The sequence below is a fragment of the Grus americana genome, chromosome 26 (genome assembly GCF_028858705.1).
Source record: "Grus americana isolate bGruAme1 chromosome 26, bGruAme1.mat, whole genome shotgun sequence".
Taxonomy (NCBI): domain Eukaryota; kingdom Metazoa; phylum Chordata; class Aves; order Gruiformes; family Gruidae; genus Grus; species Grus americana.
In genome coordinates this window covers 5,913,095-5,929,967 of record NC_072877.1, presented here as the reverse complement: position 1 = coordinate 5,929,967, position 16,873 = coordinate 5,913,095, and the positions used below count along the sequence as shown (strand labels likewise).

Here is a 16,873-nt window from a genome sequence, read left to right as displayed (position 1 = left end):
CCTGCGGAGCACAGAAGGTGGTGAAAAAAACCAAGGGCGCAGTTATTTCACCATTACCTCACCCAGAATACATGATCATAAAATTCTTTATTCATTTTTAAAAAGTCAGCAACATAACGCAAGGCATTTAAACGCAAAACCAAGCCTGAGTGCGTCTGTTAGCCTGTTGTACCGGGTAAGAGAATTTTTCTTCCACTGAGCAGAAGGCTTCAGTAGAACTGAAGTTCTGCCTCCTCTCCCACCAAAACTTAGGAATGTTTCTCCAACTACAGCACAGAGAGCAAGAAAGGAAATCATTTTATTTGAGGCCACAGAAGTATCTCCTATTCAAGCCAACAGTAGCATAATTTAGAAGAAAATGAGTGACAGAATTGGGTGTAGGCCATATCGGTATTTGTGCCTTCAAATTCTAACCTCAGCCTGATGCCTTCAAAGCAGGATTATATACCAACAGCTTTAAAAAAAATAATTGCTAAACCAAATAAGAACCACATTTTTGTAGTGAAAACAACACTCAGCTTAACAGGCAGTTGTGTAGGGTCTGGGGAAAAGTCCCTTCCAGCGGTCGATGTGGAAGTCCCAGTCAGGCACAGGCACAAAATCCGGACCCTGGAGCGGTAGTGTGAGCCAGGGCTCTGACCAGCCGGCACTGCGGAGATTGGGTGAGCTGCCCTGGTACGAGGCACCCCAGTCTAAGGCATCAGGGAGTGCTGATGAGGTGTGTTTTTGGGGATGGGCCATTCCTTAAAAGGCACCATTCTAATGACATCACTTTATCCAGAGGAATGGTTTATGATGATTTATACTCCCACAAGTCAAGGAAAACAGACCAAGAACACAGGGCTGACCTGTAACCAGGGCAGCAAAAGGTTTTTTCTGATGTCACCAGTGACATCTTCCCTACCTACAGATCTATAGGCAACATATACATAAAGTGCAGCAAGGCTGTTAATGCTCCACACTAACAGAGGGCAAGTTAAGACCTAAACGTACTCGTATTTTAGATGATTGATTGCTCTGTTTTAATTATCTTGCAACAACTGAAGCAAGCCTGCATTCTGCATCCTCCATGTATCGATGAGGTTAGTTTTTCCCTGCGCAGCCTCTCCTATTCTGCATCCCAGTTTGCTTCAGTTGATAAGTTTGGCTGGTGAATGCAATGGCAAAGGGACAACTTGTCAGGAAACAATTTAGCTTTTAGATATTTGGTTACAGCATTCTGTTTAAGACAGGCTTTGCTCACCCAGTTAGTAGACAAATGGGTGTTCCAAACGTAAAAGCATATCAAAAGGGTCAACCAGAACAGCCATTATCTAACCAGAGCATTAACTAACCTAAGTTGATGCTCTTAGCAATTAATAAGGTATTTGGGAAAAATTAAAAAGAAAGAATTCCTTATGATCAACTGCTTCCCATCACCCAGGCAGTACACCAGGCCTCTTTAATCCTCCCCACCACAGAGTCTGAGCAGAACTTTCCTATAGTCTCCTGAGCAGTCTCCCTAGAAAGAAAAAAGGAATACAATTAGTTTTACAGCTCCATACAAAGCTGGATTCTTTCCAGCGCGTACACTTTGTTGTAGGGCTCGTATCCTCTTTGACAATTTAAGAACCGAGAACATTCAGGACCATTTTCAGTACACAGATGTAAAGCCTCCTTAATTTCAGCTCCTCTAAAATACCCAATAGGTGTCAAGTGCGGTTCTGTCTCCTTTGAGCTGCTTAACAAATCCAGCTCTTTGTTTCTAACACTGAAAAGCTCACCTTAATGAAGGAGTGGAGCGATTTCCCATACATGGTCAGGAATTCCCTTCTGATATCCAGCATATCTATTTCGGAGCGAGACACCATCACTCGGATCAGCGTGCTGTCATCTGTTCCCAAGCCCTAAAGAAATAAACCAACCGTGTACAACAACAAAGCCTTCTGGATAAATCAGTGAGGGACACAAAGGTTTTAGCACTTGGTCTTCTGTGGGATCTGTCCTTCATCAGAGCAGTTTTGCATTAGTGGAGTGATCCACTAGCAGCAAGAATATTGCTCTGAGCTTCCTGAGGGAAAAGAGGGCCATATAAAAGCTCAGACTTTTTTTCTTCTCCTCAGTTAATAGCAGAGTTTCTCTTTACCTAATGATTGCTGTCATGCTACTGACGCGAGTATGGAGAGGCAAGGGGAAAAAAAAAACAAAACCAAAAAAGCAATCTCACACCAAAAGCTCTTTACCTTCATGGATTTATAGAGTCTTTCAGCAAAATACGCAGGTTTGTTTCGCATACACTTTACTGTAAGGGAGACAAGAACAAGAGAATTAAGGTCAATAAAAACCGAAGGAGGTCTTCCAAACCTCTACGGCACTTTCGCAGTGGAGGTGTTTATTCCGTAACGATGCAGTCCAGGGCCAACGAACAGCGGGTACAAAGCAGACATCCACAGCCAGTCACCTGCTGTAAACGGATGTCTCTGTGCCCAGTAATATTTTCTTTAAGGCTTTAATACCTCCTGACAGCAAATGTCAGCTCCCAAAGCATTGCTTGAGAAAGCAAACTATCATAAAGCACAGAGCTTTCTCCTCCGATTATATCTGCAAAGAGTGTAACACTGTGGCTTGCGAAAAAGACAAACAGTATCTGCCTCCTGAAGCTGTGTAAACAGCCAGCCGGGGCAAGATACGGTATCTCTAATTATTTAATTACTTTGTCTACAAAGTTTAAAAGCAGGGAACTCACCCACAGCTAACAAAGCATCTTCGAGGTCTCCCGACATCTCAGATTTAATGCTGTCTGCTATGTCCTTATTAGCAATCCCTCTGTACGCATCAAAAACTAGGAGGAAGAGTCAGCGATAAAAAGAGCGAGTGAGATGCTTCAGGGCATACAGTGCGTAAACCACCAAGGATCGCTTGGCAAGATCAAGCTCCTCATACTCTGCATGAACATTGTAAGCTAAATCAGGGCTCCCCCACAGAAAGAATTCATTTCAATTATCAACTGTCTTGCTAATTGGCCCACCACTGCTGCTAGCACTTTCAAGAACTGCTAGTTAATGATGGCAGTTTAAATGTTTAGCTTCTTTCCATCCCTGCCCCAATAGGAGTCACACTTCATTATCTCCAATTTACAAGTTGTACTGATCAAGTCCCTTTTTGTCTCAGGGGGGAATAAAATGGTCTTAAAGAATACAATGTGACTGGGCTCTAGGATACCTGCTGCCTCAGGAAGAGTTTGCAATTAGTTAATGAACAAGTACAAAGTTCCTACAAAAGTATCATCCTCAAAAAAAGAGAAAAAGTCCAGGGCATCACGGATGGTCCTACCTCTTAGTAGGTGGCATCTGTTCCGTGTACAGAGGATTGCCATAAATTGTACCTCATCTGTTCCCCATTTCTTCTCCCCAGCTTCATACAGGCACTTGAAGACATTACAATAGACAAAGTAAGGCTAATTGAGAAGCCCAGGTGTACCTACACATGAGATTTTTACTTTCTTGGTGCTTGAGCACTGCTGGCCTGTGGCTTGTCTAGATCACAGATATTTTCCAACAAATACTAACCAAGCACAGCAACTCTCAACTGAAATGTCTTCTCCCCTCCCAAATGCCCAGCCTGTCTAGAGACCCCTCACCACAGAGTTGCAAAGAACTGTTACCCCCATGTCACCGGCTGAGTCAGAACAGCAAAGAGGCTTCTTTAAGGGTCAAAACTGAGTACAGAGCCCAGGCCTCCACCTAGGGTGCTGCTGTCTAGCATAGCTTCAGGCTTACTGTTCTACCTTGGAAAAAAAATGAGGTCTAGAGAAAGCAGGGATTCACCACGCATCACAGGTACAAGAGCAGACAATTCTTGCAAAGGAAAAAACCTGCTACGCACCTGAGCATCTTGCTGAGCAAGGGCATCATCCACATACATTCCCTCATCTCTGTTTCCCTGCAGAGATACAAGGATGAAAAACGCTTTTCATCAGAGCAACTAATGCAAGCCCAGCAAATCCCCCATTCAAAACAAGTTACTGGAGATGCATAATGGAATCCTTCAAATTGAATAGTAGCTTACAAATACAGCAAAATATGGCTCAGATGGGATTTGTACTTCCTTTTGAAATGAGCAGCAATCCACTTTAACTGGGCCATTTTAAAAAGAGCACACGGCATTAACGCATACCCAGAGTCAGACTCCTCTCCCTGCAGAAGCCGGGTGTGAAATGCAAGCGAGGTGAAACGCAAGGTAAGTGAAATAAAAGCCAGCCCGAAACACCTCATCGCTGAAGTGAGAGGCATGTCCATCAGCAACAGGAGGACTCACCCCCATTTCCCTTAGCCTGGACTTACCGTTGCGAGGGACACGAGGACTCTTCGAAACATGGAAGATGTGTCAGAGACAATGTCCTCCTCAAGGGTACAGCCGTATTCTAGCAAGAGCACACACACACACAACATCTGTTAGGACTGTTGGTCCACAACATTTGCCAGCCGTTAGCTGGGTAAGTATAGAACTGTGCTCAGGGCTCTAAACATCATCGGAGCAACCCAGCCATCACATTTAGTGCTACAGGGCAAAATTAAGAAGCAGAGCCAGTATAAAACTGGCAATAGATCCACACGTGGACAAACATGCAACTGATAGACATAACCACCCCATCCCATTTTATTTAGACCGATTCAATTTCTGGGTGAAATTCTAGCCCTTGAGGCTGTTAGCAGTCCTGACACCTCTAACTCAGAGGTTCTCTCTGGACGAATGGCAATAGTTGTATTGGCTGATGTGTCACATTTAAAGGCTAACAGACCCCTCTCTTTCCTCTTCACTTGTCCATGCATACACATAAGTCACTTTTCAGTATGGTATGGCTTGCAGCTTGCACTACATACGAAGTTTGTAGTTCTCATTAATGCGCCGAATCTCTTCGTTTGTGCGAGAAGCCAGAATTTCAATCAGGCAACCTTCATCTGTTCCTGCACCCTAAGGAATTGCAAAGACAAGATCCAAGATTATAATGAGGACTGTTTTGATGTGCAATTAGGATTTTTTAAATTATTAGTTAATAATAAAAAAAATAATAAATTTATAATTATGCCATATCATACTAAATTGACCAGAACCTAAGCAACATAAAAGGAAGATTTCCGAACCTTCAAAGCCCTCCTCAGTTCATGTACATCGTACATGGTGGTAGGAGTCATCATGCCAATGATCACCCTTTCAAAATTCCCACTCAGTTCAGACTTCAAGTCATCAATCAAATCCTAGAAGACAGAGAGAGAAGAAAGGCGTTGGGAGAAGATAGAGCCTTCGAGAACAGAAAGAACTCGTTCACCACTTTTCTTCATGCTCCAACTCTCCTTGGATGAACCGTTGCTCAGAAGTGAACAAGACCAAAACAAACTTGGCCAGGGAAAGCTTGTGCTAACCTTACTGTTGTGGAGACTAGGATGTTGTTCACATTTCACCCAAGTGACAGAACCCCAAAATTGTCTGCATCTCCCGGATAAAGCCACAGTCGCTAAATCTCTGAAGACCACCTACCCTGCCAATACTGCTTTTATAGGTGATCAGAACCTGCTGACGTTGGGAAACATTTAGTTTGGTCAAAATCTCGATGATGGCATCTTCATCTGTGCCTGGAAGAAACCAATGGAAATCAGTCAGGCTGCTTGCACAAGCACCAGAAGCATGCTCTGGTCTTGTCCAGAGCGTGCCATTAGCCATCTTCTGCTCCTTACACAACCTGGTTCTCAACAGCACTGGGGACTAGATCAACATACAGAAGTGCCTCAACTCAGCCAGTGGCATGGCAGTACCACACCACAGGAGAGAGAAAACAGGGCCTGACCAAGGATGTTTTTGTGGCCAAGACTTGGATTTCAAGTTGGGTTCAAGTCTCAGCCTGATCGAGTTGCTTGATTCCTTTCAGTGCCCTCACAGGGCAGGGGAGCAATGCAAATGGCTAGACTTCCCCTCTAACAAACCGCCAGACAAAACATTCCCAATGCTCGGGGGCGGGGGGGAGAAAAAAAAGAGGGTTTAACAGTGGAAGGAGACCAACTTACCAAATCCCTTCATAGCCTTCCTTAGTGCCTGTGCTTCTTGCTCAGCACTGAAACTCGAGACCCCCTTGATTGTTGCCTAAACCCACAGAAGAGGAGTTATGAAAGACAGACTCGAAGTGATGCATACATACAGTAGAGGTGAATTAAAAAAAAAAAAAAAATCAAGTAAAGTCCCCCCACCAAACATGAGTGATTTTATATCAGGCTTCCATCCTACCCTAAAGAGAAACAGTTTATTCTAGAGGGACTTCCCAGCCACATAAGATATAAGCCACAGGGACATAACTAAAAGAAGAAAATATCATCGTATAGCTGCCCATGGAGTATCTGGTTTCCAATTTCCTGTTCCCATGAAAATCATCAGCAAAACACTGCTTAACAATCACATAGGTTAGGCACAGGAATAACTACCATATAGATGGCTACCTTGCAGGTTGAACCTGAAAAGAATAATATGCCCAGGAAGTTTATCTGGAGAAATTCATGCTCTTTGAACTAATATCTGACCGGATTTTCCATTAGCTCCCCAAATGGAAAAGCCCGTATGCATGAGTTATTCACCTCTAGCATGAGGATGCAGAGAGAAGCGATAAACTCACCCCGCATAAAGGGGCAGACAGTGATGGTGCTCTTCCTGCTGTGTCCTTATCTGAGATACACTCCCCATGTTTATCTGATCAAATGCTTGGCACAGCATGGTACAGAAAACATGCACACTCACCATCGCTCTTGTCTTTGGTCAATCTGCTATTGTCTGAGTCCCCAGGCAGTTAGACAACTGTAATGAAAAACAGAGGAAGTGTTAGTTTTCTAGCAAATAATTAATAGAATATACCTACCCTTGCCAATTATTGGGGCTGGTTAAGCAACCATCTAATTTCTCTGAGGCCTAAAAGCAGCTTTTGAACAGCCCTACTGAACGCCCGTAGCAGCATCCTGGAGATTCCAGTCCTGTGTCGTACTGAACGAACGAAGGCTGGCTTGCAACAGCACAGGGCAAGGGCGTTCGCCCTGTCTGAAAGAGGGATGTGGTGCACAAGTAGATGATTAGCACTAGTAATTTAAGAAATTTCTTTTCTATGGCTAGCTTGACAGCCTGGGTGAGGCTACGAGGAGAAGCAGACAACGTTGCCCTGGGAGCAAAGAAAATAGTCTTGATTCCCATGCCCTTCAAAAGACGTGGGTTTGACCTTGCCAGGTGAGAGCCTGAGGGTGCCTGCACAGTCCTAACAGCCTTCACAGGGAGCCTCCCTGGGAGGCAGAGACAACATCGAGGTGTGGATGAGCATGCTAAGGATAACCTCACTGGAAGACTGGGACAGGAGGATTATTTTCCCTCTTTCTTAAAATCTGCTGTATTCAACATCTCCATTTGGTGCAATGTGTAATTCCTTGTAGGACGGCAGTTTTAACTGACTGTTAAAGCCCTCAAAAAAAAAAAAAACACAAACAACTTATTTGCCATCTCCTCAGGGTTTATTTTTTTCTGCTTATAATTTTGTTTTCATGCATAGGGCCTATACATGAAAGTATTTTCCCGTATCCCTGGTAGGTGGACAGGATGTCAAGTTCTAGGACAAGGTTCACTTCCCTGCAGCTCAAGTTCAACACAGCATGAGCCAAGGTTCTCGCATTAAGCCCTTAAGTAGAAGCAGTGATGCCAGCAGCTGACGGCATCTCTCCCTAATCCTGCTCATGGTGCTTAATAGCTGCTATCAATGAGCCCAGACAGTTGTGCAAGAACAGGAGCGTCTTTGCTCATGCTTCACATGACCCTTACAAATCCAGAATATCATCGGAGGATGCTGTTCAGGCAAGTTAACTCTCAGTGTGACATTCACCACAGATGTGTCACACACCAGCGCTCCTGAGCGCTCTCCAGGTCATCTGTACGTTATTGCATCCTGGGCAATCAGGAAACGTATGGAAAATTATTAGTGTGGAGTTTGCTTTCTTTCATATGATGATATAGTTCAGTGGTCAAATTATGACCTACACCTCAGAAAAGTCATCTTTGTTCTTTAATCTTTTCTAGAAATATAAAGCCAACTTTTATTTTGCTTTAGCCAGACACTAAATAATGGCTTCGAATTTCATAGATGTTTTTTTCTGATGCAGTTTTACCATTCCTTTGGTTTGTACATCGAAGCAGGAATATTAGACAGGCTGGTTTAGCAAGTCGATGAGAGGGCAAAAGAAAGGTCACTAAACAAGGAAAAGGGGGTGGGAGGCAGAAAAATACCGAGTGCAAATGAGCTGGCAGAAAGGAACAAAAACACGAGGAAAGGCTGTGTGCACTGGATTCAGGGCAAGTGCTCCTGCAATATCAAATTATAACAGAAATGCCACATTGAATATTGACTAAGATTCCGATTTCTTCATCCATCTTAAACGTCACTGGGAATACAAAGAGTAGAGCACTGCAAAAGGCAGCGGTGCTAACCCCACTGTGCAATCTGCAAGTGCTGGTTTGGTCCCAGTATATTTCTGTGTGCGGTGCCATGAGAACCGAGCCACTGAAGTTACAGGTGGAAAGCGCTCGGCAGTTCAGCCAGGTTCTCCAGCAATGGTCCCTGCCCCTGTAACCACCTTGCTCCCTTTCAGAGGTGAAGGTGTCTCCATGAACTGCTCAGGCTGGGGCATTAGATGAATAAAACTCTCCTAGCCACTCCCTTTGCTACTACAGAGGGAAAGGGATTGCTCAGATTTGCCAGCGCTCAGCAGCTTAATGCAAGTCTTGGCCTACAGCTCAAATGGGGAAAAACAGCTTCAGGACAGGAGCAACAACTCCATGTTTTGAAGAATTAAACTCTGCATGCAAAGAGTCAGCTAACAAGTGCTAAGGGTGCCCTGGCTAATCCCCATCCTGATGTTATTTGCTTCACCCCAGAATAAAGGCCTGAGATTGCTGATACAGTAAACCTGGCTCAGAATAGGCTCAAAATACTGCGGCCAGATGACAGAGTGCAGGTGTATGAGGCATCCCTCCCATTATTTAAATTTTTTTCCATAGATGACCATTTCCTGCCAGGCTTTATCAGCTAATCAGGCCATTATAAGCTCACATCAATGTCCTCTAAAAGCTGAATCCAGAATAAACTTCATTTATCAGAAAACAGCTGAAACTATTGTGTGTGCTGGCCAATTCAAATTCAGACTTGCTCCGAATCAAGGTTCCCTGACTGTGCACAGAGTGCACGCAGCTCCCGGCAAGCAAAGCTCCCAACAGCTTAACAGGAAATAAACAGGTCTTTCCCCCCCAAGTTTGAGCTCGTACACATGTTGCCAGTCTAGGATCTAGGATCTGGAGTGGGAAACCAGTGTTTTGCGACCCATGCCCTTGCAAAGCAAACACTGGACTAGTTTGACTAGTTCTTTCATTCGGTGCACGTTTACTCGAACACAAACCCACACCCTGCGCCAGATCAGCTTTTCCATGGCTCTGCCAGCGCCAGCTGTTTCCAGTGCGCTGGATACAGCCTGCTCCCTCCACAGCTGGCTGTGCTTCAGGAGACACAGAGCGCTGGTGCAGGTCTGGGGCTCCTAGCAAGGTGACTGACCCTGCTCCCAGCCCGATTTGCAGCTCAGGAAAGGATCTCCCTTCTGCTGGTGAGCCCCCAGCCAGCTGAAATACCCCAGCACCTCCCACACGATGACATTTATCTGGCTACTGCCCTCAAAAGGAATAAAAATACTGAATTAGCAGAGCCGGGTACTCCTCACTTCAGCCTGCGTGCCCACCCGAAGCCACTTCACAAGCCCCCTGCCATGCCCTCCACACTCCAGCACCCAGCGCGGAGGACGTGCCAGCTTGGCCACGGGGCACAGCAGACGCAGGAATTACAACCCACACTCCCTGTGCCTGGGAAGAGTCAGCCATCTTCCTCCTTCCCACAACCCACCTCCCCGTCCTCCCTCACCCCAGGCCTGCGCCCTCCAGGGCTGCCCCAGTGCCCCAATGCCTTGGCGTCGCGGCTCCCAACGAGGCATCCACCCAGCCAAGGGCCGTCCCGCTCCCGCACAGCCACACTACCAGCCGCTGCGGTCTGGCGAGCGGGGGACAGTGCTTGGCATCTTCCCAGGCACCTCTAGCCGTGCAACCCCTTCCCCATGCCAAAGGGGACCCCCCTCCCAGTTAGCGTGGCACTCACCTGCTGTCCTAAGGGGGTGCCTTGGCAGGAATGGGGAGAGCTTTGCTCAGCTTGTCCTGGATGGCAAAGTCCCCGCCCTGGAGCAGGGAGGGACTCGCTGGCGCAAAACAGCTTTTCTGCATGCCTGACAGGAAGGCAATCCAGCCCTGCTCCCCTCCTCTGCCCTTCCGTAAACAGTTGGGTGGAATCCAGAGCAGGGAGAGATTCCCCAGGCAGCCTCATGCACATTTAGGAAACACACATTTGGGGTTACGCAGAGGCCCTTGGGAGTAAAAGTGCCCTGGCAGGCTCGGATGGCTTCTGAGGGTCTCTCTGACTGCAGCCAGCGCCCGAGGTCTCTAGCTGGTGTACAAAAGGGCGTACCAAGGGGGGAGCGAGGCGAACGACGGCGTGGAGTACACAGTCAGCGACAGCCTCGAGCAAGAAGTCCTGTTCCTCCCCCCCGTGCTGTCTGTGGGGATTTCTTACCTGTATTGAGTCTCCTTTGCTCCCACAGCACCTCTCCAGGTCTTCAGCATCCTTCCCCCTTGTCTGAGAACTTTGCCTCACAAACAGCCATGATTTCTGTAAGAACAATTTTTTTCATAACGATGATTATTTTTTCCCCAATAAATGGCACCACCCTAAAGTCAAAGCACTTCAGGCAAAAGGATTTCAGTTTTACCCCGATGTGACACTGGCAGGGTCACTCTTGGACAAGATCATGAGGCTGACAGAGGGTAATCAATCTTGCAATAATACATATCTTGTCTTCCCTGTGTTTATCCTCAGGGACTTTGGTCTCCTCTGATGCCAAAAGTACAGTTATTATAACGGGTAAATCAACCCTCTCAGGTTCCTTTTTCCAGCTCATACGACAGTTATATCTCATCCCTGTGCCTCTTTGCACATGCTCTTTTGCTGGAAGAGACCTAAATTTAGCAGCTCAGATGAATGCAGGCTGTGCTTCAGTGAGCGTGCCTGTGCAGCTGGCTTATTACAGCTCCGGCTGCAGCTCAGCCGCCCAAAACCAGCCCCACGGAGCCCAGCCAGCACCTACTCGCTCCCTGCTGATGCGGGGGGACATTGTGAACAGAAGGTAACAGAAAAACAGGGTTCGAGCCACAAGCACTCTCCTTTTCCATTGCAGAGTCTCTTTCCTTGCAAAATCTGGCACTTTACCCCAACCAGGATCCAGCGTGGACTAGTACGTATTATCAACAGTCACTAAGGAGAATCTCTTCTCTTTCCTACATCTGTTAAAGTTTCCATTCTCATCCCTTCCTCTCACATCAGCTGGCTGCAGCTCTGGGCCCATACCCGCTCATTTTAATCCACCAGCAGAACTGCTGTGTTTCTCCATCTTAGGTTGCCTCTGATATTTTTTTTTTAGCCTGTGTATTTTCAAAAGCTTCATTCTTCTGCTTGCTTTCAAGCCTCTTCAGCCCCAAGGACTGAGAGGCTCTGACACTGAACTCAATGATATATGCAACAGTAATTATTCTAGACTGCAAGTTATTCATCTTCTCTGGAAGTTTTTTATCCTTTAAATATTGCACCAATCCTGCCATTCATGATTCACATAATTTAATCTTTTCTTTCCCCCTGGGAGAGGCTCTAAATAGGGAGGAATACTTGAAGATGCAAAGTGTTTGTGTGGATGTTTTTGGCCATCCAGGATTCGTTATGGAAGTGTAGCCCCTTTGGAAGCCAGGTCCTGACCCAACACACAGCTGAGTTCCCTATAATCTTGGCTGGTTACGGATGCTGGCTCTGCAGCCATCCATTTCAGACAATCACGATTGTTTGGACCAGAAAGGAAAAAAAAATACCACCAAGGTACAAAAGCTTCTGACCGTGCTCAGAGTTAGCCAAGCTTTTCTGGAAAGTGGATGGAAGGACAAGGGATTTAGGGCAATGGTGGACTGCACCCTGTTGTACCTTGTGCTGCAAGGGCTGCTCCCTTCAGGAAGGCAAGGGGTTGTTGCTGTAGGAGAAGTTTCCCATGTAAAGTTCAGGGGACAAAGCTTTGTCTCCCCAGGAGCCTTTTGTCTAGGGTCTGCTCAGCTTTCATGTCTTAAAGGATGGAAAGGCTATGGCTATCCTTTAATATCTCCAGCCTGAGGCACCACCTAGCATAGCTTTGCTGTCCTCACATCAAAAGAGGGACAGTAATGGACAAACCCACAGTTCCTATCAGTGTAGTAAGTGCCAAAGTACATTGCTTTTCACTGATATTTCCTGTTTGTCCCATCAATAATTTTAACACACCCCTCATTATAAAGCTCTCCAAATACCTGGACTTTACCTGGTTGCATACCTGCTCTGTATTCCCACTCCATCCTGCTGTTCTCCCATCTCTGCAAGAGACATAATAACAATCAAAGATCACAAAGACAGGGCTGTGTGCATTAAGTAAATAAATATGCTCAAGCAGCTAGCCTGTTAAGCAGGAGGTATTTAATCTAGGTCCCACAATAAAAACAGAGCTGAACCTCTTGGAAAACGGCAGCATTTATGTTTTTGCCCTAAGGACCTGGCTTTTTAAATTTGCACCTCAAAGAGTAGAGGAACCTGGTGCTGGAAGGAGAGATTTTCAATGTATCATTTGATTAGCAGGTACCTGCCTTTAGCTTTGGAGAAATAGCCTCACCTCATTCACCGAGGCCCTAACAAGGTCATTAGCCAATCTCCCACAGATTTAAGTGAGGGCCAGAATTTGAGCCCTTGGGGATTATGCCAGTGTTTTCAGGAAGTTCATAAGGGAATGCTCATTTTTATACCTCAGCACCAGCAGTTTGCAGTCGGCAGCCCCGGAAAATGGGGTTATTCAACTGTTGCACAAGTGCTGTCAGAGCTGTGTTGCAATGCTGTAGCTCAGACTACTGTCTCCATAGCAGCGCGCAGCTGAGGTTAGGGTGGAGGCCAAAGCCAGTGCTTGCTTTTCTAAAGCACCAGTTTTCATATGCATGTAAGAGGGTAAAGAATTCTCACATTCTGCAGATGAATATCAGCTTAATCACAAAGTTACCTGCAGATACAAGGACTCGCTGCAGGGACGTAGGGGTACTTTTGACGCTTAGAGCAAGAATGGCTCCTTACCTCCAGCTCAGCGCTGTATAGGATGAAATGTCCATTTCCATAGGTCAGAGGTAGCCTTGGTGCAGAAACAGTGGTGTTTTGGGGATGATCCTAGGAAGAGCCAGCCTGAAGCTTTTGTTCTATAATTTGAGCGGAGTCCTTTTAACACAAAGAGAGGAAGGAAGGTAACACACACACTCCCAGAAATAGGTAAGCAGTGTTTATTTGAGGTGGGAAGACTGAAATATCCCAATTCACATAAGAAATGAGAGTTCTTCGCTCTTCATTACCTACCATAACCATTAGAAATGCTGTTGTGCACAGTCAGTATTACCAGGGGAATGTGCAGCACTCCACCGCTTAGCAATCCAGACAGGACTTACAAAGCCCTGAGCACAGCGTATCAGTACTGCTCTGCAAGTTCAAGGGCTCTCTGGATGGACCTGGGTTGATTGCATAAACATATGTGTCACACAAGGCCAAGAACCAACAGGGGAGCAGAACTGGTTTGAGAAAATCCCTCTAACCTAAAGTGCCTTTAAAACAAGAGACCACTAAGATGCGGTGGTCTACAAGCCTTAGAAAACAAATTGTAAGGGGAGACAGCAACAAGCAGCTGTATGAAAAAGTCAGGAGTCAAACACCCAATTTCAAGCATGATTCAATTATAAGATTTTTAAGATGGGGATGCTTGCATGTTCTGCAGGCACGCACACAAGAAGACATCCTGGATGCTATTACAATTTATAACAGTGACAGCTATAACAGTGTCTCAGATGCCACCATACTCAGTGCTTTCCAGACTGCTGTCCCACAGCATATGCTGTGTTGACTCCATCGCAGAAATACCCACACGCTCTGCCTTTCTCTTACAGAGAAACTTAAGGCTGCACTTGGCCATGAGCCCAGTCTACTGTTTTATTAAGTAAAGCTATAAACAGCAGGGAAGGCAAACAGTCCTGGGCCATTGGTTGGTTGACAGCTTCGTCGGCTGCCTGTGCTAATGGATACCATCCAAAGGGGGACTGGAGTCAGCAAGCGCCTCTACAGTGGGGCTGTGAAGATGGTTAGGCACTTGTGGGGTGACACTTTACCTTTTAAAGAGCCCCTTGCAGTCATACGAGTTGTCGCTTGCTCTTGATCCTAGTTGCTTGTGTTGTTTCACCTTCCATTGTACAAAAGGAACCAGGGAAAACAGGTCTGCTTTAACATCCCCAGCAGAGCTGAGGGCACAGGCTCTGTCAGAAGATGCTCAGGAGCCTTCACATGGTCGAGGGTTGCCCGGCCTTCATAAGCCATTGCTAGGAAGACATCACCTGGCATGGATGCAGTGCAATCATAATTACACTGCTTGTCGTGGTATAGCCTATTTAAATTAAGCTCAAGAGATGGGCTAGACCACTATAATTGCATTCACATTACAGTTTGTACAAATATAACAACTTTGTCTCAAACAAACCCCCACTACTAAGACTAATTGATATGACATTATCCTCAGGCCTTACGGCATTTGCCAGCTCCATGGAGAAACATTCAGCCAGGGAAACTCCTAATGCCCCTGTGGAAGCCATGTATTAGTTGTGGCACAACCTCAACCCTCCTTCCCCAAAGCTGCAGGCTATAAACTGCTACACCATTGCTTCCAGCAGCCTTAAATGTCTTATCAAGCCTAAATTTCATTTAATGGGCTTAATGAATGTTTACTTCAATTAGCATACATATAGTTCTGAAGAGGAAATGAAGGGCTTTCATTTTTTTTTCTCTTCTTAATTAATATCTGCCTCTATGTAGCTTTATCTGACTTAGCTGCTCTGTGTTTTGGCTATAACCCAGCTCTAGGGGATGGAAACAGAGCTGACTGCCCAGCTAAGGGTGGCTTCTAAGGCCCACATGCATTCAGTCCTTCACAGAAATATGATAGAAACTGGCTGATGCAGTGCTTGGAGTAGGGAAAACATGTTAAGCATCTTAGCATGACATATCTGGTGCTAAAAAGCAGCAAGAGCAGGGCTGCTCCACACAAGAAAACAGGTTAGGAGCAAAGGATGCCAACAGGACCCAGTCCTGCCATGCCTAAAGATAGTTGGGACAGTAACCAGCTTCATCAACCACCACCATGGTGATCACAGGGCAAAGCAAGGAAGCAAGACCACAACCTACCTAAGAAACCAAGTTAGAAGCACTAAGAAACATCTCTACTTAAAACACAAGTCAGAGCTTGCCCAGCAAAGCCAAAACCTAGAACCACAGCCAGGACTGCCCTACACCTGCCTCAAAGGAAGAGTGAGTCTCCTGGGCCTGTGCTTAAATGGAGGTCACAGTCAATGAGCAAAGTGTGCCCAGGTGAGACTGCTTGGGGCAATGAAAGTATGCTCAGGACCCTGACACTCGAAACACAGCTGATGATAAATCCTTTCTCAGTGAGAACCCAATCTGCAAATTTCTCTTAATGAAGAAAAGAAATTAAAGCTTTAAACAATAGCATATATTAGTAGTATGAAGTCATGCTCTTGAGAAGCATGGCTCTTTTTGACTTGGTGGTCAGTCCCATTACGCAGTATCGATCCAGGCTACGCATAGTATTACATCAAACATGCATGAACCTACAGAGCTCAATCACCTCAATTATTTCCACGTGTGTCTACTCTATATAGGCCATGAGTGCCATTGCTATTGATGGAAGATGTTGGCTTCTGCTTCCAGGAAGTGAGTGTGTAAGGGCAAACAGGATGTATGGAAGATGTGGAAACTTTTGGTTCTTAAACAGGTAAAATATAGATATGAGTTTGAGTCATCTTTTTGTTCCTCTGCAGAACTCTGAACCTAGCCAAATTGCTAGCTAGATGATAATGTGCTTGAGAGTTGACCTTTTTTTGAGGGTGGTAAAGAAAACTGATGGGTTTTCCGGTCGGTTTGTGGGCCATGACAATACACTTAAAAGAAATCCTTGGATTCCAGAAAACATGGGCAGAAAGAGAGGTGGATAGAATAGGAGCCCTAATACTAGTTAGCTGGTGAGAAGCTTGACAGAAAGTTTTGCAGTAAATGTGTGTGGTTAAGGGAACATTCTCGTCAAGATAAAAATAACTGGATGAGAAGACTTTACTACGCGCTGAATACAGGAAAATATGACTATTGCCTTGCTGCCCCTGGATGGCTATGTATAACCAAGCACAAAAAGCTGCGTAGGCTCTTTTCTACCTTGTTGCCACTTCTGGAAATGCCCAGGAGAGGTCAGTGTGCCCTCGCTTTTAGGTCACTTGCGTGAAACCTTCCCAAAAGCCTGTTTTTACTTAGAAAACGCTGAGCTGTCTGGAAAGTTTGATCAAGAGGGATGCAGCTGTATTAATGTGCTTCTTCCTGGGGATTTGAATGCGTTTTCTTAGCAGCATAGGGGAACCGGGTATCAGGGAGACAATTATGCAGGCGAACAGCTCTGCCCACATCATCAGGACTTGAATATTTTAAACCTAGTGTCACAGGATTTTAACAGCTAAAATTTGGTGTTTAAGATTGACAGACTGAGGTTTCCCTCTGCAGTGGGACAAATCAGTGAGCACCGTGGAGTTGCTCCAGGCTAACACAGGAGAAATACTGGACCGTGTCTCTGCTGGCCATCAC

General features: G+C 45.7%; 1 protein-coding gene across 2 annotated transcripts; it reads right to left on the bottom strand.

Moving 5' to 3' along the window:
• Positions 1-68: 68 nt before the first annotated feature.
• Positions 69-11,011, bottom strand: ANXA4 (annexin A4). 2 transcript variants are annotated; one of them, XM_054804676.1, is made up of 14 exons: positions 10,857-11,011; positions 10,661-10,756; positions 6,763-6,819; positions 6,042-6,117; positions 5,518-5,612; positions 5,124-5,237; positions 4,863-4,953; positions 4,323-4,402; positions 3,865-3,921; positions 3,313-3,406; positions 2,726-2,821; positions 2,223-2,281; positions 1,764-1,886; positions 69-1,501 (listed from the first exon to the last, which is right to left on the bottom strand). In XM_054804676.1, the coding sequence occupies exons 3-14, from the start codon at positions 6,763-6,765 to the stop codon at positions 1,442-1,444; spliced, it is 948 nt and encodes a 315-aa protein (XP_054660651.1). In that variant the 5' UTR covers positions 6,766-6,819; positions 10,661-10,756; positions 10,857-11,011; the 3' UTR covers positions 69-1,441. The 2 variants fall into 2 exon arrangements, with proteins under 2 accessions (XP_054660651.1, XP_054660650.1); XM_054804675.1 differs by lacking the exons at positions 10,661-10,756; positions 10,857-11,011 and adding an exon at positions 10,193-10,458.
• Positions 11,012-16,873: the final 5,862 nt, after the last annotated feature.